This window comes from Salvelinus sp. IW2-2015, linkage group LG18 (assembly GCF_002910315.2).
Source record: "Salvelinus sp. IW2-2015 linkage group LG18, ASM291031v2, whole genome shotgun sequence".
In the NCBI taxonomy this organism is placed as follows: Eukaryota; Metazoa; Chordata; class Actinopteri; order Salmoniformes; family Salmonidae; genus Salvelinus; species Salvelinus sp. IW2-2015.
In genome coordinates this window covers 55,561,128-55,585,147 of record NC_036858.1, presented here as the reverse complement: position 1 = coordinate 55,585,147, position 24,020 = coordinate 55,561,128, and the positions used below count along the sequence as shown (strand labels likewise).

The following is a 24,020-nucleotide window of genomic DNA, read 5'->3' as shown; positions in this document are numbered from 1 at the left end:
ATTAAAAGACTGACAACACACCTTGACACTTTCTAGCAATGTTTATTCCTTTATCATTTTCCCTGCATCCCATAATCTCTTATTTTGTCATCATCTTACTCTACTAGAGGTCAAATGTACATTGTTTTTCCAACTTCTAATTGTTTCTTATTCAGGAGTGGAAAACCCCTAAATTAACACATGATGAAAATCATGAAATCACAACCAATAACACTTTGACGTGTGTGTGTGTGTGTGTGTGTGTGTGTGTGTGTGTGTGTGTGTGTGTGTGTATGCGCACGTTTGGAGAGAGCAAAAGGTCGACAAAAAGGAGGAAGGAAATAAGTGGTTTATAGGTTACTGAAGAGTTCATTCCTCTTGCGCCAGTCCATGGCAGGGACTTTCTTGGCTGAACGTTTCTGGTGAGCCCTCTCCTTGGCCTGGGCTAGAGACATGCTGAGGGCTAGGCCTGCATCAGACTCCTTAGCCGGAACCACCTGGAATTGTACCTGCAAGCCAATACACACACACACACACACACAGAGAGCGAGAGAGACACAGAGAGAGAGAGAGAGAGACAGAGTTACTCATTAGATATTCCACTGACAAAAATGTTCACCACTGGGGGCGGCAGTAGCCTAGTGGTTACAGCGTTGGGCCAGTAACCGAAAGGTTGCTAGATCGAATCCCAGAGCTGACAAGGTAAAAATCTGTCGTTCTGCCCCTGAACAAGGCAGTTAACCCACTGTTCCATTGTAAATAAGAATTTGTTCTTAACTGACTTGCCTAGTTAAATAAAGGTTAAATATAAATACAAAAAAATTACACACAGTCTTGTATAACTACCCTTGTGGGTACACGATTCAGTCCCATTCAAAATCCTATTTTCCTTAACTGTAACCCTAAAAACGTAACACTAATTCTAACCTTTACCATAAACACCCTAGAAATATAATTTTACCTTGTAGGGACTAACAAAATGTCCCCAGTTGGCTAAATGTTTGTTTACTATTGCTGTGGATACTTCTGGTCCCTTACAAGTATAGTTAAACACGTCCACACACACACACACACACCTCTGGTGGAGGGGTGCTGGCAGTGGCTGTTGGTAGAGAGCCAGTGGAGGAAGCGCTGGATGTAGACGAACTGACGGACACCTTAGGCTTTACCCCCACCTGTAGAGATAGGGGGACACACACACATTAGAAACACACCTTATCGTTCACCTGTACAGACAAACACATTATCGTTCACCTGCATCACACACACACACCAGATAAACACACCTATGAAACACACATTCCAGTACATTGAAATCACACCAATCACCAGCGGCCACAAGGYGTCAGGATTCACCATGCAGTGCCCTACTTTATTTATTTCACCTTTATTTAACCAGGTTGGCAAGTTGAGAACAAGTTCTCATTTACAACTGCGACCTGGCCAAGATAAAGCAGTTCGACACATATAACACAGAGTTACACATGGAGTAAAACAAACATACAGTCAATAATACAGTAGAAAAATAAGTCTATATACAATGTGAGCAACTGAGGTGAGATAAGGGAGGTTAAGGCAATAAATAGGCCATAGTGGCGAAGTAAATACAATATAGCAATTACAACACTGGAATGGTAGATTTGACAGTAGATGAGTGTGCAAAGTAGAAATACCCGGGGTGCAAAGGAGCAAAATAAATACAGTAGGGGAAGAGGTAGTTGTTTGGCAGTTATTTATAGATGGGCTATGTACAGGTGCATGATCTGTGAGCCTCTGAGTGGTGCTTACTATGAAGATAAGTGTTTCCAGTTTCAGAGATTTTTGTAGTTCATTCCAGTCATTGGCAGCAGAGAACTGAAGGAGAGGGGCCAAAGGAGGAATTGGCTTTGGGGTGATAAGTGAGATATACCTGCTGGAACGCTGCTGTCGGTGGTGCAGCTATGGTGACCAGCGAGCAGAGATAAGGCGGGACATTACCTAGCAGGGTCTTGTAGATGACCTGTAGCCAGTGGGTGGCAACGAGTATGAACGGAGGGCCAGCCAACGAGAGCATACAGGTCGCAGTGGTGGAGTATATGGGGCTTTGGTGACAAAACAGATGGCACTGTGATAGACTGCATCCAATTTATTGAGAGTAGGGTATTTTGTAATACATCGCCGAAATCGAGGATCGGTAGGACGGTCAGTTTACAAGGATTGTTTGGCAGCATGAGTGAAGGATGCTGTTTGCGAAATAGGAAGCCAATTCTAGATTTAACTTTGATTGGAGATGTTTTATGTGAGTCTGGAAGGAGAGTTTACAGTCTAACCAGACACCTAGTATTTGTAGTTGTCCACATACTTAAGTCAGAACAGTCCAGAGGTGGATGCTGGACGGGCGGGCAGTGCAGGCAGCGATCGGTTGAAGAGCATGTATTTAGTTTTACTTGTATTTAAGAGCAGTTGGAGGCCACGGAAGGAGAGTTGTATGGCATTGAAGCTCGTCTGGAGGGTTGTTTACAGTTCCAAAGAAGGGCCAGAAGTATACAGAATGGTGTCGTCTGCGTAGAGGTGGATCAGAGACTCACCAGCAGCAAGTGACATTGATATATACAGAGAAGAGAGTCGGCCCAAGAATTGAACCCTGTGCACCCCCATAGAGACTGCCAGAGGCCCGGACAACAGGCCCTCCGATTTGACACACTGAACCTATCAGAGAAGTAGTTGGTGAACCACGAGGCACCATTTGAGAAACCAAGGCTGTTGAGTCTGCGCATGAGGATGTGGTGATTGACAGAGTCGAAAGCCTTGGCCAGATCAATGAATACAGCTGCACACTATTGTTTCTTATCGATGGCGGTCAAGATATCGTTTAGAACCTTGAGCGTGGTCAGGTGCACCATGACCAGCTCTGAAACCAGATTGCATAGCAGAGAAGGTACGGTGGGATTCGAAATGGTTGGTGATCTGTTTGTTAACTTGGCTTTCGAAGACCTTAGAAAGGCAGGGTAGAGGCCTTCCGGGTGGCGCAGTGGTCTAGGGCACTGCATCGCAGCGCTAGCTGTGCCACCAGAGACTCTGGGTTCGCGCCCAGCTCTGTCTGCCTGCGACCGGGAGGTCCATGGGGCGACACACAATTGGCCTAGCGTCGTCCGGGTTAGGAGGGTTTGGCCGGTAGGGATATCCTTGTCTCATCGCCCACCAGCGACTCCTGGGGCGGGCCGGCGCAGTGTACGCTAACCAAGGCAGCTAGGTGCACGGTGTTTCCTCCGACACATTGTGCGGCTGGCTTCCGGGTTGGAGGCACGCTGTGTTAAGAAGCAGTGCGGCTTGGTTGGGTTGTGTTTCGGAGGACGCATGGCTTTCGCCTTCGTCTCTCCCGAGCCCGTACGGGAGTTGAGCGATGACACAAGAGTAATTATAACAATTGGATACCACGAAAATTGGGAGAAAAAGGGGTAAAATTAAATAAAAAAATAAAAAAAGGCAGGGTAGGATAGATATAGGTCTGTAGCAGTTTGGTCAAGAGGCCCCCCCTTTGAAGAGAGGGATGATCGCAGCTGCTTTCCAATCTTTGAGAATCTCAGACGACACAAAAGTGGTTGAACAGGCTAGTAATAGGGGTTGCAACAATTGCGGCAGATCATTTTAGAAAGYGTCCAGACTAGCTCTCGTCCATCTCTTCTCATTAACAGAATTACCAGTAGGCTTCAGGAATTATAGAGGCTCCCTCAGGGCTGGGCAGAGAGAGCACACTGGCTCACTATATCCACCACTCTGATTGACAGTTACCATGGCGACAGGGCCAGCCACGATGTCATCGCTACCAATCCCCTACGCTTGTTCCCTATAAAGTAATAGTGTGCTTTTAATCAGAGACAAAATGTAGTGCCCTTTTAAGGGGATAGAGTACCATTTGGGACACAGACTTAGTGTCCCTACATTCAGCCCATCTGCTCTCAATGAGGTATGATTATAGTGAATGATCCTACTGACATCACACACCCATCTTATCTAGCCAAAGACTTATTTAGGTTTCTGATTTACCAAATAAATAATTAAAGCTCTGAAATATGTGAGTGTTCGGGAAAGAGAGATAGAGTGAGCGAGACAGACAAGGCGAGTGGATTTTCCCCCACACCACACAGTCCTCCTCACCTCCTCTTCTGCTCCTCCATCCGACACAGGTTCAGGAAGAGGTCCTAGAGGAAACAGCAGGACAATATCTTGTTTTATTGACATTGTTAATAAGGAATGGGGACACAAACGGCAGATAAACGCCTTATTTGGAACCACAGTCCTCCCTTCACTCCTGTGCTGTATGAGGTCAGTGGTATTGACTAAATCAGACTAATAAATAGTGGAAATTAGATATCTGAATAAAGGGTTTGACTCCTCTGTCCCGGATCTTTAGAGCCCTTTGCTTCCTCCACACCACAGCTGTCACTGTGGATACGGTTGCAATGACTTCATCTTTAAAGAGAAGGCTTATTGGCTTGTTCTAGTCCTGATGCCAGCCAGCTAGTCCTCCACCCAAACTGCAGTTTAATCATTAACTTCAACAACGCTGCTCTGTCTGTGAATATCTGTGAATATCTGTGTGTGTGTGTGTGTATGTGTGTATGTGTGTATGTGTGTATGTATGTATGAATGTATGTATGTATGTATGTATATATATACACACACACACACACACACACACACACACACACAATATATAATATAACACAGAGAGATATATATATATACACATCTGTGTGTGTGTATATCTGTGTGTCTATGTATGTCTGTGCGCATGTCTGTCTGTATATATACACCTGTGTCTGTCGCATGCCTCTGTGTATGTGCGTACATATGCGTCCACCTGCATGTCCGTCTGTCTGCGTGCCCGTCTGTCTGTCTGTGTCTGCCTGCGTGCGTACGTGTCTACGTGCGTGTCCGCCTGTCTGCGTGCGTGCCTGCCCGTCTGTCTGCCTGCGTGTACCCACCTGGGTGCGTGCGTGTCCGCCTGTCTGCGTACGTGTCCGCCTGCCTGCCTGCGTGCGTGTCCACCTGCCTGCCTGTCCATCCGTGTGTCCACCTGCCTGCCTGTCCATCCGTGTGCCCGCCCGCGTGTCCATCCACCTACCTGTCCGCCCACCCCGTCCGCGTGCCCACCCGCGTGTCCGTCTGCCTGCGTGTCCGTCCGCCTGTCCATCCATTTGCCTACGTGTCCGCCTGCGTGCGTGTGTGTCTGCGTGTGTCTGCCCACGTGTCCGTCTGCCCGTCTGTCTGTGTGCCTGCTGTCTGGTGCCTGCGTGTCCACCTGCCTGTCCGCCCGACAGCGTGTCCACCTGCCTGTCCGTCCGCCTGCATGTCTCTCTGCCTATCCGTCTGCCTGCGTGTCCGCCTGCGTGTCCGTCCGTTTGCCCGCCTGCGTGTTCGCCCGCCTGTCCGTCCGTGTGCCCGCCTGCGTGTTCGCCCGCCTGTCCGGCCATCCGCCTGCCTGCGTGTCCGTCCGCCTGTCCGGCCATCCTTCTGCCTGCGTGCGTGTCCGTCTGCCTGCGTGCGTGTCCGTCTGCCTGCCCACCCGCCCGCCCATCTGCCCGCCCGCATGTCTGTGTGTCTGTCCGTCCGCATGTCAGTCTGCCCGCCCGCGTGTCCGTCGCCTGCCGCTGCCGCCTGCCTGTCTGTCCGTCCGTCGCCTGCGTGTCCGTCTGTTTGTCCGTCCGCCCGCCCGCCTGCCTGCGTGCCTGCCTGTCCGCCTGCCTGTCCATCTGCCTGTCCGTCCGACTGTCCGTCCGTCCACCTCGTGTCCGCCTGCCTGTCCCTCCGTCCGAGTGCGTGTCCGCCTGCCTGTCCCTCCGTCCGTCCGCGTGTCTGCCTGCGTGTCCGTCTGCCTGTCCGTCTGCCTGTCCGTCAGGCTGCGCGTCCGTCTGTGTGCCTGCCTGCGTATGTCCGCCGCCCGTCCGTCCACCCGCCTGCACTGCGTTTGTCCGTCTGCCTGTCCATCTGCCAGTCTGCCTGTCCATCCGCCTGCCTGCGTGTCCGTCCGTCCGTCCGTCCGTCCGCGTGTCCGTCTGTGTGCCTGCCTGCTTATGTCCGTCTGTCTGTCCGCCCGCCTGCGTGTCTGTCTGTGTGCCTGCCTGCGTCTGTCCGCCTGTGTGTGTCTGTCTTGTTTTTCAATTAAATAGTGTGTATGCGTGTGTACCTGTGAGGTGGGCCTCAGTAGGAATGATGTCGCAGCTGTTGAAGAAAGCCTCTGCCTCACGATCCACCACCAGTAGACTGGTCTCATCTCCCCCGGCCTTAATGGCTGCTACCACCTCACTGTGCTGCATCCCTACTACTGACATACTGTTAACCTGGGGGTGGGGGAGAGAAGAGTGATGATGTTATCAAAGTACAGTACAGCTGTCCAGTACATCCACAACAATAACAGAGAACACTGAGACAATAGACTTGATGTGAATGCAGCCATGCTGTGGGTGGTGTAGTGGTTAGGGACTATAACACAGTCCAGTCCTCCCACGGAGGTTTAAACTGAACTAAACGGTTCGGGGCGCTGTAGGAACTAAGCTCTGCCTCCAGACGGAGGACTGCCTGTCCAACTCCAGCGGGAGAAAAGAGGTGGAAATACCATTCTGGAATCTCCCAGACTCCCACACTTTGAGCAAACAACAGAGCCATTATACACCCTCTCCCTGATCCCTCCATGTGTGTGTGTGTGTGTGTGTGTGTGTGTGTTACCATACCTAAGAATGGTAGCTCACAAACATGTCCCTGGTTAGTATAAAGCATTAGACGTAAAGCCTTGACCTTTGTTACACACCGTTTGAAGTCAGTGTAACTGGAGTGTAATGCAGGTCAAAGACATGGTTAGTGGATTAACTGGTAGTATTACAACATGAGGACCAAGAGCCCGAAAAACAGAATAAAAAGGTCAAGGACAAAAGACTGTTTCCCCTTCACACACACTAACACCACAGGCCTTGTATAACCCTCTCTCCCTTACTTTCCCTCCATTTCTACCTCACTCACACACACACACTTCCCAGTAGTGCATTGCCTAATCCCAGTACTGATCGCTATTACTGAGAGACGGGGAAAAAACAGCTTCCATTTCCAGGCCATCAGACTGTTAAATAGTCACCACTAGCCAGCCTATGCCCAGTACCCTGCCCTGAACTTTAGTCACTGTCACTAGCCGGCTACCCTCCGGTTACTCAAACCTGCACCTTAGAGACTGCTGCCCTATAGACATAGAACACTGGTCACTTTAATTATGTTCACATAGTGTTTCACCCACTTCATATGTATACATACTGTATTCTAGTCAAAACGCTCATCCTAGATAACTACTGCTGTACACACACCTTTCTATTGATATACGGTCCATACACAACATTAAATAGATATTTATATTCCGGACTATGACATTGCTCATTCTGATATTTCTTCATTTTAAATATTTTGGGGGAGGGGGGGGATTTCTGTGTATTGTGTGGTATTACTCCACTGTTGGAGCTAGAAACATAAGCATTTCGCTGCACCTGTTATAACATCTGCAAAATATGTGACCAATAAAATGAGATTTTGATTTGACCACTCTGCCACTGATGTAATGGGATTACAACACACATTCCTCCTCCAGCACATGCCACGTTCCCACCTGTCAGGCAAAACACACCCCTAAACTGTCTGATGATCACGGCAATGCCTACTGTCTGTACAACAGATCAGACAAAGACATCATGTTTGTAAAGTTCATCAGGGTGGACAGACCGTACCAGAAGAATATTGCCCTGCATTCCTAATCTGGCCTAGAGATGGGGATAAGAGGACTGCTGCTAAGTAGTTGGGTTTATAAAAACGTCATGTACAGATTCGCTGTTTGTGTCTGTGTTGGAGTCCACACGCTTGCTTGCGCGTGCGTGCGTGCGTGCGTGCGTGCGTAAAGGAAAATGTACAGTAAAGACGTACCTGTAATATCTTGTCCTGGGGTTTGAGGCCAGCCTTGTCAGCAGGAGAGTCCTCGTCCACAGCCCTGATGTACTGGCCTGGTTTAGACTTCTCACTGTGCAGGTTGAAGCCATAGCCCGTCGCACCTTTCTTCAGCGAGCACAGACGAGGACGCAGCTCTGCCTTCGATTCCTGCGGACAGACYGAGAAAACAGATCTAGTTAAGCACACAGATCGATGAGAGAGAGAGAGAATGTCTAGTTCTGCTCTCTCCATGTAACAGCGTAGATGTGCTGATCTTGTCACTCAGACATATTCCTCTACAAATAGAAGATGGTGATTAGCAAAGATAAAAAAAATAAGCACCCAACAACTCCAAATGATAAAGCAACAGTTGAGATGAAATGGAGATATTAAAATCAGGTTAGAACACCATTAGTGTGACAAATATCCAGAGTGTTGTAGCATTCAGCAACCATCCAAACACCAAGAAGCTAAGTTTGTGTTCTCAATGTATTAAAGAACAGGACGMAACATTCCATTACAGGTTTACGCCACAGAGGGGGATCTGGGAAAAGGAAAACGTCACCCTGTGTTTTATTAGTGGAAATGTGGAACAGAGACAGCTAGCAAGGAAAATAGACATTAACAATATTGGACCAACTGCTGTTAGTAGTCACTGACCAAGCAAGCATAGTGCAGTTTTACTCTAAGAATACTATAGTTGTTCCAAGCTATATACTTGCTTCTACATACTATCAAATCTAAATGTAATTTGTCACATACGCCCAATACAACAGGTGTAGACCTTACCGTGAAACGTTTACTTACAAGCCCTTAACCAACAATGCAGTTAAGAAAAGAGTTGAGAAAATATTTACTAAATAAACTAAATTTTTTTTTTAAGTAACAATAAAGAGGCTATATACAGGGGGTACAGGTTAGTCAAGGTGTACAGTTGAAGTTGGAAGCTTACATACACCTTAGGCAAATACATTTAAACTCAGTTTCACAATTCCTGAATTTAATCCTAGTAAAAATGCCATGTTTTAGGTCAGTTAGGATCACACTTTATTTGAAAATGTGAAAATGTCAGAATAATAGTAGAGAATGAATTATTTCAGCTTTTATTTCTTCCATCATATTCCCAGTGGGTCAGAAGTTTACATACACTCAATTAGTATTTTGGTAGCATTGCCTTTAAATTATTAACGTTTCGGGTAGGCTTCCACAAGCTTCCCACAATAAGTTGGCTGAATTTTGGCCCATTCATCCTGACAGTTACACCAGCCTGAGTCTAGGTTGTAGCCTCCTTGCTCACACACACTTTTTCAGTTCTGCCAACAAATGTTCTATGTGATTGAGTAAGGCCTTGTGATGGCCACTCCAAACCTTGACTTTGTTGTCCTTAAACCATTTTGCCACACTTTGGAAGTATGCTTGGGTTTCATTGTCCATTTGAAGACCCATTTGCGACCAAGCTTTAACTTCCTGACTGATGCCTTGAGATGTTGCTTTCAATATATCCACATAATTTTCCTTCCTAATGATGCCATCTATTTTGTAAAGTGCACCAGTTCCTCCTGCAGCAAAGCACCCCACAACATGACGCTGCCACCCCCGTGCTTCACGTTTGGATGGGTGGTCTTCGGCTTGCAAGCCTCCCCCTTTTTCCTCCAAACATAACAATGGTCATTATGGCCAAACAGGTCTAATTTGTTTCATTAGACCAGAGGACATTTCTCCAAAAAGTACGATCTTTGTCCCATGTGCAGTTGCAAACCCGTAGTCTGGCTATTTTATGGCGGTTTTGGAGCAGTGGCTTCTTCCTTCTGAGCGGCCTTTCAGGTTATGTCGATATAATACTCGTTGTACTGTGGATATAGATACTTTGTACCGTTTCCTCAGCATCTTCACAAGGTCCTTGCTGTTGTTCTGGGACTGATTTGCACTTTTCGCACCAAAGTACTTTATCTCTAGGATGAACCAGACTTGTGGAGATCATCATTTTTTCTGAGGTCGTGGCTGATTTCTTTTTGATTTCCATGATGTCAAGCAAAGAGGCACTGAGTTTGAATGTAGGCCTTGAAATGCATCCAGGTACACTGCCAATTGAACTCAAATTATCTCAATTAGCTATCAGAAGCTTCTAAAGCATGACATAATTTTCTTGGAATTTTTCAAGCAGTTTAAAGGCACAGTCAATTAGTGTATGTAACTTCTGACCCACTGGAATTGTGATGTGAATTATAAGTGAAATAATGTCTGTTAAAACAATTGTTGTAAAAAGGACTTGGGTCATGCACAAAGTAAATGTCCTAACCGACTTTCCAAAACTATAGTTTGTTAACAAGAAATGTGTGGAGTGGTTGAAAAACGAGTTTTAATGACTCCAACCTAAGTGTATGTAAACTTCCGACTTCAACTGTAGATGGGGTTAAAGTTACCATGCATAGATAATAAACTGCAAGTAGCAGCGGTGTAAAGTGGGGGGGGGGGGTCAATGCAAATAGTCCAGGTAGCCATTTGATTAGCACTGTACTTCTATATGTATGCACAGTAGGATATTGTATCTAGGAGAAGTTCACTGACTCCTGGCCGTCATTGTAAATAAGAATTTGTTCTTTAATTCATCTGAAATAAAAGGTTACTTTTTTTAAGAATTAAAAGCTGAACAGTGTGTGACTTGTTGTTGTGTGAGAGCATGTGTACATACAGTACAGCATGTACGTTAAACTCGGTCTCACGTGAGTGACAAGGCTTCCAGGAGTGTCTAGCTGAGCACTGGACACTGACTGATGTTTAGTATAACGGGCTAATCCAGGAGTGGCCATACGCTGGGTTAAGCATTTAATCCAACTAGAGACAGGCTAACAGCTACATAGGGGATTCTACTGTGTAGCAGCAGAAAGGGGAATGAGGTCATCAATACCAGGGCCAGAGAGGTTGGAAACCTAACCTCCATGTTGGCACCAACCAAACCCTCTCTAATGCAAACATTCTCATTTAGAACCAGACTACAATACAGTTCATCTTTGACCTTTTGGTGCCAATATGGCATCCATTAGATTTCTAAATCTCAAAACAAAGATTGCCAAATTCTTTAAATATATACGGCTAAACATTAAATGGGAATAGCAAGGGAAGACAGGTAGTCAGAGAGGACAAAACGTTGTGAAACAAAAACACCCTGGTTATTAGCGATATCTTAGAGGATCCTGTAATAATGATAAATCCCATTTCAGTCTTACCTAAAAGAACAGATAATGGAAAGTGGGAAACATTTTATGACCTGAGGATATATAAGCAATAGTGGAGAACATCATGAGCCCTAATAAAAATGAAGTGTCCCTCCTCCCATTTACTGATAAAGAGGGTTGTTCCAGAGATTACAGCMGTGTTATTGTTAGTCACCTGTTAATGATTCTCTGTTACCAACACTTAAGAGCAACCTTTGCATCCTGATCAGTGACTGTTGAGGAAAATCAACATGGGCAGAATGACAGCTTCAGTACTGAATGATAAATTATTAGAACTCACAATAGAATGGGTGGAGGCCCGGAAAATCTCATATCCCAGACTGTCATTTCAACAGCAATGGCATCAAACAAACAAGATTTTGAATGTGGGGGAGACAGTTTGCTGGTGTACACACAGTACACAAAAACGCAGAAGAAAGCACCGAGAGCCATCTAAAATCTCTTCGCAGTATGGTTTCTGGAAAGGTGTTTGAAATGGACACCTGAAGGCAATGTGAGCTCTTTAATCCAGTTACTACTACCACAACCACTATAGAGAGAATCAGCCCAAGACACACAGCAGGAGAGCAAAGACACAACAGGCATGTACACACTGCACCTTAGCCCTGGGCTAAGAGCATCCTCAATGTGAAACAGATCAAGAACACCACCTCAAACTCACTGTCRAATCAAAAGCGGCACTTTCACTTCATTTACATTTGCTCGTGATGCCTGTAATGCTTTCTGCATGTTTGATTAAAAAAAAATTATGGTATGAATTTACTTAAGTGCAATATGCAGAAATCGCTCCTCCATTTCCTAGTTTGCCTAATTTCAGTTTGTGACAAAACATGCAATGTATAGTGTAGAGAATCATTGWATCATCTAAACCGCTGTGTTGTACAGTACCTATTCAATAACCAAAAAATGTATTTTCAGCTGTTTGAAGCTGGTGTACAAAACTGAAAGTCAGACACAAAAACAAAATTTAAACGGGAAGCATAGAAATACCACACATTTAACAGATATACCGCTTCTTAGACTTGCTTTCATTGAGAAAGAAATGTGAGTTATAGCTCTGTCAATGTGAATTTCGTCAAGTAGCCCAAAAAGTTAAATTGCAGCTTCAAACCTTCCATGAGGAGACAAAAACCAAAACACTTTAATCTGTGCAAAAACATTGGTTGCTATGCTTAAAAAAATGGTTCCTATGCAGGCTGAGTAACTAGTCTCACTTAGCCAACTAAAGCAACAAACTATACAGCTGGAAGGGCAGTGTTCCTCTGTTTTCATAGCTTTTCTATAGAAATGTAATTGGATATATCCATGAAAATAATATTGTTGCTTGATTTCACCTATATCAGAAAAGTTTGTTTACAATGTTCACAGCATTCTCTTTACAGGGGCATGATCAAATTTCAAAAGTGAAACAGTAGCCATGTTTTTATTAACTTTTTGTAGACATTTAGACAGTTTGCATAGAAAACAGATGTGACAATTGCCTGTTGCGGTGCATTTCCATTTTAAAAACAGATGGAGGTAATGACGTCACACCTAAAGAATGTTACTTCTTCACAAAAACCTACAGTGTCTAAAAAAAATGAAGTTGTTGAAGTGTTTACATTACCCATTTATGGCCAATTGCGCATTAGTACATTGGCGATAGCCTGTATGCCCTCCCACCCATCTGTTTCATGTCTCAGGTASTCCGTGAAAGCCAACATGGATAGAATGCAAGAATTAACAAATATRTGCCAGATTTGAATAATTCTCATGTACCAACATAATGCCACAGGCCATGGTGAAATTTGCACTCCTGTAGATCTGAAATAATTAGATGGTGAAACTTGCATCCAGCCAACCAGAAAAGGCTAAACAATTCAGCCATTCTTGAAAGTCAGGACATGGATCCTGCAAAAAACGTCATTTTTATAAACTCAGCAAAAAATGAAAACGTCCCTTTTTCAGGACCCTGTCGTTCAAAGAAAATTCGTAAAAATCCAAATAACTTCACAGATCTTCATTGTAAAGGGTTTAAACACTGTTTCCCATGCTTGTTCAATGTACCATAAACAATTAATGAACATGCACCTGTGGAAACGGTCGTTAAGACACTAACAGCTTACAGACGGTAGGCAATTAAGGTCACAGTTATGAAAACTTAGGACACTAAAGAGGCCTTTCTACTGACTGAAAAACACCAAAAGATGCCCAGGGTCGCTGCTCATCTGCGTGAACATGCTGCAAGGAGGCATGAGGACTGCAGATGTGGCCAGGGCAATAAATTGCAATGTCCGTACTGTAGACGCCTAAGACAGCGCTACAGGGAGACAGGATGGACAGCTGATCATCCTCGCAGTGGCAGACCACGTGTAACACCTGCCGGATCGGTACATCCGAACATCACACCTGGGGACAGGTACAGGATGGCAACAACTGCCCGAGTTACACCAGGAACGCACAATCCTCCATCAGTACTCAGACTGTCCGCAATAGGCTGAGAGAAGCTGGACTGAGGGCTTGTAGGCCTGTTGTAAGGCAGGTCCTCACAGACATCAGCAACAACGTCACCTATGGCATAAACCCATCGTCGCTGGACCAGAAAGGACTGGCAAAAAGTGCTCCTCACCTACAAGTCACGGTTTGTCTCACCAGGGGTGATGGTCGGATTTGCGTTTATCGTCGAAGGAATGAGCGTTACACCGAGGCCTGTACTCTGGAGCAGGATTGAGGTGAAGGGTCCGTCATGGTCTGGGCGGTGTGTCACAGCATCATCGGACTGAGCTTGTTGTCATTGCAGGCAATCTCAAAGCTGTGCGTTACAGGGAAGACCTCCTCCCTCATTGGTACCCTTCCTGCAGGCTCATCATGACATGACCCAGGTTGACAATGCCACCAGCCATACTGCTCGTTCTGTGCGTGATTTCCTGCAAGACAGGAATGTCAGTGTTCTGCCATGGCCAGCGAAGAGCCCTGATCTCAATCCCATTTAGCACGTCTGGACCTGTTGGATCGGAGGTTGAGGCTGGGCCATTCTAGAGGTCGACCGATTAAAAATCGGAATGTCGATTAATTAGGGCCGACTTCAAGTTTTCATAACAAATCGGAAATCGGTATTTTTGGACACCGATTTGGCCAATTAGTTTTTTACATCTTTATTTAACTAGGCAAGTCAGTTAAGAACACATTCTTATTTTCAATGACGACCTAGGAACGGTAGGTTAACTGCCTCGTTCAGGGGCAGAACGACAGATTTTTACCTTGTCAGCTCGGGGGATTCAATCTTGCAACCTTACAGTTAACTAGTCCAACGCTCTAACCACCTGATTACATTGCACTCCACGAGGAGCCTGCCTGTTACGCGAATGCAGTAGAAGCCAAGGTAAGTTGCTAGCTAGCATTAAACTTATCTTATAAAAAACAATCAATCATAAATCACTAGTTATAACACATGGTTGATGATATTACTAGTTTATCTAGCGTGTTCTTCTTTGCATATATCGATGCGGTGCGTATCGTTGCTCCAATGTGTACCTACCATAAATCAATGCCTTTCTTAATAATACACCTAAGTATGTTTAACCTGCATATTTAGCTAAAAGAATCCGGTTAGCAGGCAATATTAACCAGGTAAAATTGTGTCACTTCTCTTGCGTTCATTGCACGCAGAGTCAGTGTATATGCAACAGTTTGGGCGCCTAATTTGCCAGAATTTTACGTAATTATGACCTAACATTGAAGGTTGTGCAATGTAACACGAATATTTAGACTTATGGATCCCACCCGTTAGATAAAATACGGAACGGTTCCGTATTTCACTGAAAGAATAAACGTCGTTTGAGATGATAGTTTCCGGATTCTACCATATTAATGACCTAAGGCTCGTATTTCTGTGTGTTATTATGTTAAACTAAGTCTATGATTTGATAGAGCAGTCTGAGCGGTGGTAGGCACCAGCAGGCTCGTAAAATTCATTCAAACAGCACTTTCCTGCATTTTGCCAGAAGCTCTTCGCTGTGCTTCAAGCCTATCAACTCTTGAGATTAGGCTGGTGTAACCGATGTGAAATGGCTAGCTAGTTAGCGGGGTGCGCGCTAATAGTGTTTCAAACGTCACTCGCTCTGAGACTTGGAGTAGTTATTCCTCTTGCTCTGCATGGGTAACGCTGCTTCGAGGGTGGCTGTTGTCGTTGTGTTCCTGGTTCGAGTCCAGGTAGGAGCGAGGAGAGGGATGGAAGCTATACTGTTACACTGGCAATACTAAAGTGCCTATAAGAACATCCAATAGTCAAAGGTTAATGAATACAAATGGTAGAGAGAGAAATAGTCCTATAATTCCTATAATAACTACAACCTAAAACTTCTAACCTAGGAATATTGAAGACTCATGTTAAAAAGGAACCACCAGCTTTCATATGTTCTCATGTTCTGAGCAAGTAACTTAAACGTTAGCTTTCTTACATGGCACATAATTGCACTTTTACTTTCTTCTCCAACACTTTGTTTTTGCATTATTTAAACCAAATTGAACATGCTTCATTATTTATTTGAGGCTAAATTGATTTTATTGATGTATTATATTAAGTTAAAATAAGTGTTCATTCAGTATTGTTTAATTGTCATTATTACAAATAAATAAAAATAAATAAAAATAAATAGGCAGATTAAATCGGTATGGGCTTTTTTTGGTCCTCCAATAAATCGGTATCGGCTTTTTTTGGTCCTCCAATAAATCGGTATCGGCGTTGAAAAATCATAATTGGTCTCACAACAACAACAGGCAAATCTCATGAGTCCATGAGGAGGAGAAACTGCAGTATTTAATGCAGCTGGTGGCCACGCCAGATACTGACTGTTAATTTTGATTTTGACCCCCACCTTTGTTTCAGGGATACATTATTCAATTTCTGTTAGTCACATGTCTGTGGAACTTGTTCAGTTTATGTCTCAGTTGTTGAATATTGTTATGTTCATACAAATATTTACACATGTTAAGTTTATTGAAAATAAACGCAGTTGACAGTGAGAGGACGTTTATTTTTTTGCTGAGTTTAGTTAAATGTATTTAGCAGGCATTTAGAATTAAAATGTGGAGTGAAGCTTCATAGTAATGTGTTGACATCACGTGCCCCATGTACCTTCAAAATGATTCTGCAATAATAATTTATTCGAAAAAGAGTTACCACCATTTGTCGCAATAAAGAACGTTTGACAAAATAAAAATCCACCCCTGTCGAAGGGATACAATTTTTGTAGATCTTTAGAAAAATGTCTCCTACAGCTGTCATTTCCATTACATGTCGCAATTATATTTTTTTGCAACATTGCTTTCGTCGAGAAAACCTGGGTCAATGGAAACCTGCCTAGTGTTTCTGATGTCAGACAGCCAGGCAGCCTAGTGGTTATTAAGAGCGTTGGGCAAGTAACCGAAAGGTTACTCATTCAAATCCCCGAGCCGACTAGGTGAAAAATCTGTRYATGTGCCCTTGAGTAAGGCACTTATCCAGAGTGACTTACAGGAGCAATTAGGGTTAAGACTGTGTGCTAAATTACAAACAAAAAATATGTACAATCACTGTTGGAATCAAATGCTGCTAGAAGCAAGAATGCCTTATTCMGCATTTTATTAGGATCCCCATTAGCTGTTGCAAAAGCAGCAGCTATTCTTCCTGGTGTCCACACAAAACATGACATAATACAGAACATTAATAGACAAGAACAGCTCAAGGACAGAACTACATTTTAAAAAGGCACATATGCCTACATATCAATGAATACACAAACTATCTAGGCCAAATAGGGGAGAGGCGATGTATCYTGAAGTGATGCTTTATCGGTTTTCTGAAACRAGGTTTACTGTTTATTTGAGCAATATGAGATRGAACAGAGTTCCATGCAATAATGGSTCTATATAATAACGTACGCTTTCTTGAATTGGGGGCTGTGAAAAGACCCCTGGTGCCATGTCTATTGGGGTAAGTGTGTAATTTGACTATGCAAACAATTTGGGATTCAACACATTGTTTCTTATAAAAAGAAGTAGTGATGCAGTCAGTGTCTCCTCAACTCTTAGCCAAGAGAGACTGGCATGCATAWCAGCCCTCTGATTACAATGAAGAGCAAGACATTATGCTTTGTTCTGGGCCAGCTGCAGCTTAACTAGGTCTTTCCTTGCAGCACTCGACCGGACAATAATCAAGATAAGACAAAACTAGAGCCTGCAGAACTTGCTTTTTGGAGTGTGGCTTCAAAAAAAGCAGAGCATCTCTTTATTACGGACAGACTTCTCCCCATCTTTACAACCATTGAACCAGTTTACAATCTAAGGTAACGACCAAGTCATTTAGTCTTCTAAACTTGTTCAACAGCCACACCATTCATTACCAGGTTCAGCTGAGGTCTAGAACTTAYGGAATKATTTCTACATAATACAACACTTAGTTTTAGAGATGTTGAAGACCAGTTTATTACTGGCCACCCATTCCAAAACGGACTGCAACTCTTTGTTAAGGGTTTCAGTGACTTCATTAGCTGTGGTTGCTGAGGCGTATATGGCTGAATCATCAGCATATACGGACACAGATGCTTTGTTTAATGCCAGAGGCAGGTCATTGGTAAAAATAGAAAATAGTAGAGGGCCTAGAGAGCTGCCCTGCAGTACACCACACTTTACATTATAGAAAACCCRTTGAGTTCTATTAGATAYATAGCTCTGAATCCACAATATGGCAGAGGTTGAAAAGCCAAAACTCATACGTTTTTCCAAKAGGTTATGGTCAATAACAARAACGGCTGCACTGAAATCTAACAGTACAGTTCCCACAATTTTCAATTTCTTTCAACCAATCATCGGTCWTTTGTGTCAGTGCAGTACATGTTGAGTGCACTTCTCTATAATCARGTTGAAAGTCTGTTKATTTGTTTACAGAGAAATAGCATTGTATTTCGTCAAACAAGTTTTTTTTCAACAGTTTGCTAAGAGCTGGCAGCAAGCTTATATGTCTGCTGTTAGAACCAGTAAAGGCCGCTTTACCACTCTTGGGTAATGGAATTACTTTGGTTTCCCTCTAGGCCTGAGGACAAAGACTTTCCTCTAGACTCAGACTAAAAATAAATCAAATACAATTTTATTTGTCACATGTACCYAATACAACAGGTGTAGACCTTAGTGAAATGCTTACTTTACAAAAAAGTTACTTTAAAGCATTGTTGGTTAACTTAAAAATAWGTTAAGTAACAAATAATTAAACAGCAGCAGTAAAATAGCAATAGCGAGGCTATATACAGGMGGTACCAGTAGAGTCAAAGTGTGGGGCACCGGTTATTCGAAGTAATATGTACATGTAGGTAGAGTTAGTGACCATGCATAGATAATAAACAGAGTAGCAGCAGCGTAAAAGATGGCTTGGGTGTAGAAGCCGTTAAGAAGTCTTTTGGACCTAGACTTGGTGGTCCATGCGGTAGTAGAGAGAACAGTCTGACTAGGGTGGCTGGAGTCTGACAATTGTTAGGGCCTTCCTGACACCGCCTGGTATAGAGGTCCTGGATGGCGGGAAGCTTGGCCCCAGTGATGTACTGGGCCGTACGCACTACCCTCTGTAGCAGTCGAATGCCGAGCAGTTYCCATACCAGGTGATACAACCAGTCAGGATGCACTCGATGGTGCAGCTGTAGAACCTTCTGAGGACCCATGCCAAATCTTTTCAGTCTCCTGAGGGGGAATAGGTTTTTTCGTGCCCCCTTCACAACTGTCTTAGTGTGTTTGGACCATGATAGTTTGTTGGTGATGTGGACACCAAGGAACTTGAAGCTCTCAACCGTCTCCATTGCAGCCTTGTCGATGAGAATGGGGGCGTGCTCGGTCCCCTTTCTCCTGCACCACACGACCAGGTCTCTGACCTCCTCCCTATAGGCTGTCTCATCGTTGTTGGTGATCAMGCCTACCACTGTTATGTCATCAGCAAATTTGATGATGGTGTTGGAGTCATGCCTGGCCATTCAGTCATGAGTGAACAGGGAGTACAGGAGGGGACTGCGCACGCACCCCTAAGGGGCCCCCATGTTGAGGATCAGCGTGGCGGATGTGTTGTTACCTAACCTTACCACCTGGGGGTGGCCCATCAGGAAGTCCAGGATCCAGTTGCAGAGGSAAGTGTTTAGTCCCAGGGTCCTTAGCTTACTGATGAGCTTTGAGGGCACTATGGTGTTGAACGCTGAGCTGTAGTCAATGAATAGCATTCTCACATAGGTGCTCCTTTTGTCCAGGTGGGAAAGGGCAGTGTGAAGTGCAATCGAGATTGCATCATCTGTGGATATTTAGGCAGGTTACCTTCATGTTCTTGGGCACAGGGACTATGGTGGTCTGTGTGAAACATGTTGGTATTACAGACTCAGTCAGGGACAGTTTGAAAATGTCAGTGAAGACACTTGCTAGTTGGTCAGCGCATGCTCGGAGTACACGTCCTGGTAATCSGTCTGGCCCTGRGGCCTTGTGAATGTTGACCTGTTTAAAAAGTCTTACGTCGGCTACGGAGAGCGTGATCACACAGTCGTCCAGAACAGCTGATGCTCTCATGCATGCTTCAGTGTTACTTGCCTCGAAGTGAGCATAGAAGTAATTTAGCTCGCCTGGTAGGCTCGTGTCACTGGGCAGCGCTCGGCTGTGCTTCCCTTTGTAGTCTGTAATAGTTTGCACGCCCTGCCACATCRGACGAGTGTCGGAGCCGGTGTAGTACGATTCGATCTTAGTCCTGTATTGACGCCTTGCCTGTTTGATGGTTCGTCGGAGGGTATAGCGGGATTTCTTATAAGCTTCCGGATTAGAGACCCGCTCCTTGAAAGTGGTAGCTCTACCRTTTAGCTCAGTGCGGATGTTGCCTTTAATCCATGGCTTCTGGTTGGGGTATGCACATACGGTCACTGTGMGGAGAACGTCATCTATGCACTTATTGACGAAGCCAGTGACTGATGTGGTGTACGCCTCAATGCCATTGGAAGAATCCCAGAACATATTCCAGTCTGTGCTAGCAAAACAGTCCTGTAGCTTAACATCTGCTTCTAATTCAGATTAATTAGATATGACAGATATGAGTGGCTATAGAGTCAGCTACCATCCTCAGTAGCTTTCCATCTAAGTTCAATGCCAGGAGGTTTGTCATTATTGATCGATCATTTTTCCAATCTCTCCCACACTAACTTTACAAAATTCAAACTTGCAAAGCTTTTTTCATTATTTGTTTTCTTTAAATGCATGAATTCGACGGCTCACTGTTCGTTGTTGGCATTTCCTGCCTAAGTTTGCCAATGAAGTAATAATTAAAATAATTGGCAACAAATGGTTGTGATGAATAAGCCATCTGATTCAATGAAAGACGAAGTTGAATGTCTTTCTTCCCATAATTTCATTTGAAAAAAAMACTCAAGTTTTTGTTCCATTATTCTTTCCATCATTGATCTTGGCTTCATAATAGTTTCTTCTTCTTTTTGTTGAGTTTAGTCACATAATTTCTCAATTTGCAGGAAGTCAGATGTGCAGCCAGACTRATTAGCCACTCCTTTAGGCCAATCTCTTTCAACTATACAGTTCTTCAATTCCTCATCAATCCATGGAGCCTTAACAGCTTCAAGTTTATTAATAATTGGAAGAAGCAATTTCATAAATTCATCAAGTTCAGCATCTGGATGCTCCTTATTAAATCACATCAGACCAACAAATATTTTTATTATCATCCACATGAGTCACAGCAWAATCCTTGGTATGATCTCTTATAGACCATTTTAGGCCCAGCTTTCAGAACTGTGGCTTTCCTGGATATAGCCACTGCAGTATATTGTGATCACTGCATCCAATGGGTACGGATACAGCTTTAGAAGAAAGTTCTACAGTATTAGTAAAAATGTGACCGATACATGTGGATGATCTTGTTCCTGTAGTGTTTGTAAACACCCTGGTAGGTTGATGAATAACCTGAACCAGATTACAAGCACTGGTTACAGTGAGACGCTTCCTCGAGCAGACAGCTTGATGAAAACCAGTCAATATTCAGGTCCCCAAGAAAGCAGACCTCCGTTTACATAACATACACTATCAAGCACTTGGTGGCATATAGCAACACCCCAAAAGAAGAGGCTTTAGATGTGTCAAGTGAACCTGCAACCACAACACTTCAATAGCACTTGACATAGTATATTCTCTCAGAATTACAGGAATATGGCTCTGAATACATATCTGGCATTACTCATCTCATATGTATATAGTGTTTTCTATACTATGGTATCTCATTCACTTAATGTTTACATATCTTGCATTACTCATCTCATGTATATACTGTATCTTAGTCTGTTCCGCTCTGAGATCGCTCGTCCATATATATAAAGTTTTACTTCATTCCTACTGAGATGTGTGTATATGTGGTGTAATTAGTTAGATATTACTGCACTGTCGGAGCTAGAAGCACAAGCATTTCACTACACCCGCAATAACATCTGCTAATCACTTATGTGACCAATACATTTTTATTTGAATATATACAGCAACACCTCCCCCATAAGCATTTCTGTCTCAGGAACTAGACCACTGTTGGCCTGGGCCCATCACCTGGGCCTATCACCTGGGCCCATCACCTGGGCCGGTGGTGGGTTTTCCAGTCATGTGGGCGCGTTGCACCTCAAATCTTCCTGTGGTCAATCTTCAAGTTATCAGAGGTCATTTCCCTCACTCTGTCCTCAGACTCCGTCCAGGTCTCATGTGGAGATTCTGCATTTCCGTCCAGAACCATGTTGTTTCGCCTTGATTGTCCCTCGAGMCTGATTTATCCGTCATTGTTATCATGGATTCACACACACAGAACTGATGTCCTCTCTCAATGACTTACCAATTGCTGTAATCTTGCCGTTCTCCTGTTTCATCTCATCGAGCTGACCCTGGGAGAACTGAAAACTGTTGTAGACAAGTATGTAGACACCTGCTCGTCAATAATCTCATTCTAAAGTRATGGGCATTAATATAGACTTGGTCACCCCTTTCCTGCTATAACAGCCTCCACTCRTCTGGGAAGGCTTTCCACTAGATGTTGGAACATTGAATGGAAGCAAGTCCCTGCAGAGGTCACAAGCGCATTAGTGAGGTCGGGCACTGATGTTGGACGATTAGGCCTGGCTCGCAGTCGGCTTTCCAATTCATCCCAAAGGTATTTGATGGATATGTTGTGTATATGCTGTGTAGTTCTTCCACACCGATCTTGACAAAACATTTGTCTGGAACTTGCMTTGTGCACGGGTGCATTGTCATGCTGAGACAGGAATGGGCATTCCTCAACTGTTGCCACAAAGTTGGAAGCACAAAATCATCTAGAATGTCAATGTATGCTTGTGGGGTTAAGATTTCCCTTCACTGGAACTAAGGGGTCTAGCCCGAACCATGAAAAACAGCCCCAGACCATTATTCCTCCAACTTTCCAGTTGGCACTATGCATTAGGGCAGGTAGCGTTCTCCTGGCATCCGCCAAACCCAGATTCGTACATCAGACTGCCAGATGGTGAAGCGTGATTCATCACTTCAGAGAAGGCGTTTCCACTGCTCCAGAGTCCAATGGCGGCGAGCTTTACACCACCCCAYCCGAAGCTTGGCATTGCACATGGTGATCTTAGGCTTGTGTGCGGCTGCTCGGCCACAGAAACCCATTTCATGAATCTCCCGATGAACAGTTCTTGTGCTGACGTTGCTTCCAGAGGCAGTTTGGAACTCGGTAGTGAGTGTTGTAACCGAGGACATATGATTTTTACAAACTACGCGCTTCAGCACTCGGTGGTCCCGTTCTGTGATATTGGGTGGCCTACCGCTGAGCCGTTGTTGCTCCTAGACGTTTCCACATCACAATAACAGCCATTACAGTTGTCTGGGACAGCTCTTGCTGGACAGAAATTTGACAAACTGACTTGTTGGAAAGGGAAAACAGGGATACCTAGTCAGTTGTACAACTGAATGCCTTTAACTGAAATGTGTCTTCCGCAATTAACCCAACCACGAAAGGTGGCATCCTATGACAGTGCCATGTTGAAAATCACTGAGCTCTCAGTAAGGCCATTCTACTGCCAATGTTTGTCTATGGAGATTACATGGCTGTGTGCTCAATTTTATACACCTGTCAGCAACAGGTGTGCCTGAAATAGTCAAATCCACTAATTTGAAGGGGTGTCCACATACTTTTGTATAGATAGTGCATCTCTCACTCCATCTCTTTCATTCCAATATCTCGCTCATTCTTTCATCATTCTCTTCACTATGTCAGTATGACCATGTTTGGCAGATATACCAACCTTCACCTGTCTAGGTCCTTGCTGGGACTCTCAGCCATTGATGTTGGCTTAGAGAAGAATTCTGCCCAAGGAAAGGTAGAATAACACTGGGTCTTAGAATTACACAGCACAAGGACTTTACACCCCCCACACATCCTGCTAGTGTCCGTCACCACGCCCAGCTTCAGCCGGTCCTCAGGGGGTCTGGGAGGTAAGGCAGGCTGACAATAAGATGCTTTGTCCTGGGGAGACGAAGGGGCCTGAGCCTCTGATCCCTAGCCAGCCGCTGTCACAGCAAAGACCTGCACTCTAAACACAGAGTTGTGTCCTCAGACAGCTACAGCAAAGACTCTCAATCTTTGATAGGCAAGCGGTTGTAAATGGATTGATGTTTTGGGGATGATTTGAGCGGTTTGCTTTGAGCTTTCATAATGCTAGAAGTGCAGATTTAAATGACAATGCTCAAACAAAGATAAAATCATCCAAAAACAACTGCTGGTCTATTAAAGATCACATTCAATTTCAAATGCACTTTATAGCAGAGTAACAGGGCACTGAGCTCATATGCAGTCAACCAACCAGCAGC

General features: G+C 44.3%; 1 protein-coding gene across 1 annotated transcript in view; it reads right to left on the bottom strand.

Moving 5' to 3' along the window:
* Nucleotides 1-314: 314 nt before the first annotated feature.
* The window catches only part of LOC111978365 (Na(+)/H(+) exchange regulatory cofactor NHE-RF1), a 52,229-nt gene continuing 28,523 nt past the window's right edge, over nt 315-24,020 (bottom strand). The window contains exons 2-6 of the mRNA XM_024008383.2: nt 7,921-8,091; nt 6,149-6,302; nt 4,117-4,160; nt 1,056-1,154; nt 315-488 (exon numbers count right to left, since the gene is read on the bottom strand). Coding sequence (XP_023864151.1) covers nt 330-488; nt 1,056-1,154; nt 4,117-4,160; nt 6,149-6,302; nt 7,921-8,091 — 627 coding nt within the window. The 3' untranslated portion in view covers nt 315-329. The remainder of the gene's footprint in view (nt 489-1,055; nt 1,155-4,116; nt 4,161-6,148; nt 6,303-7,920; nt 8,092-24,020) is intronic.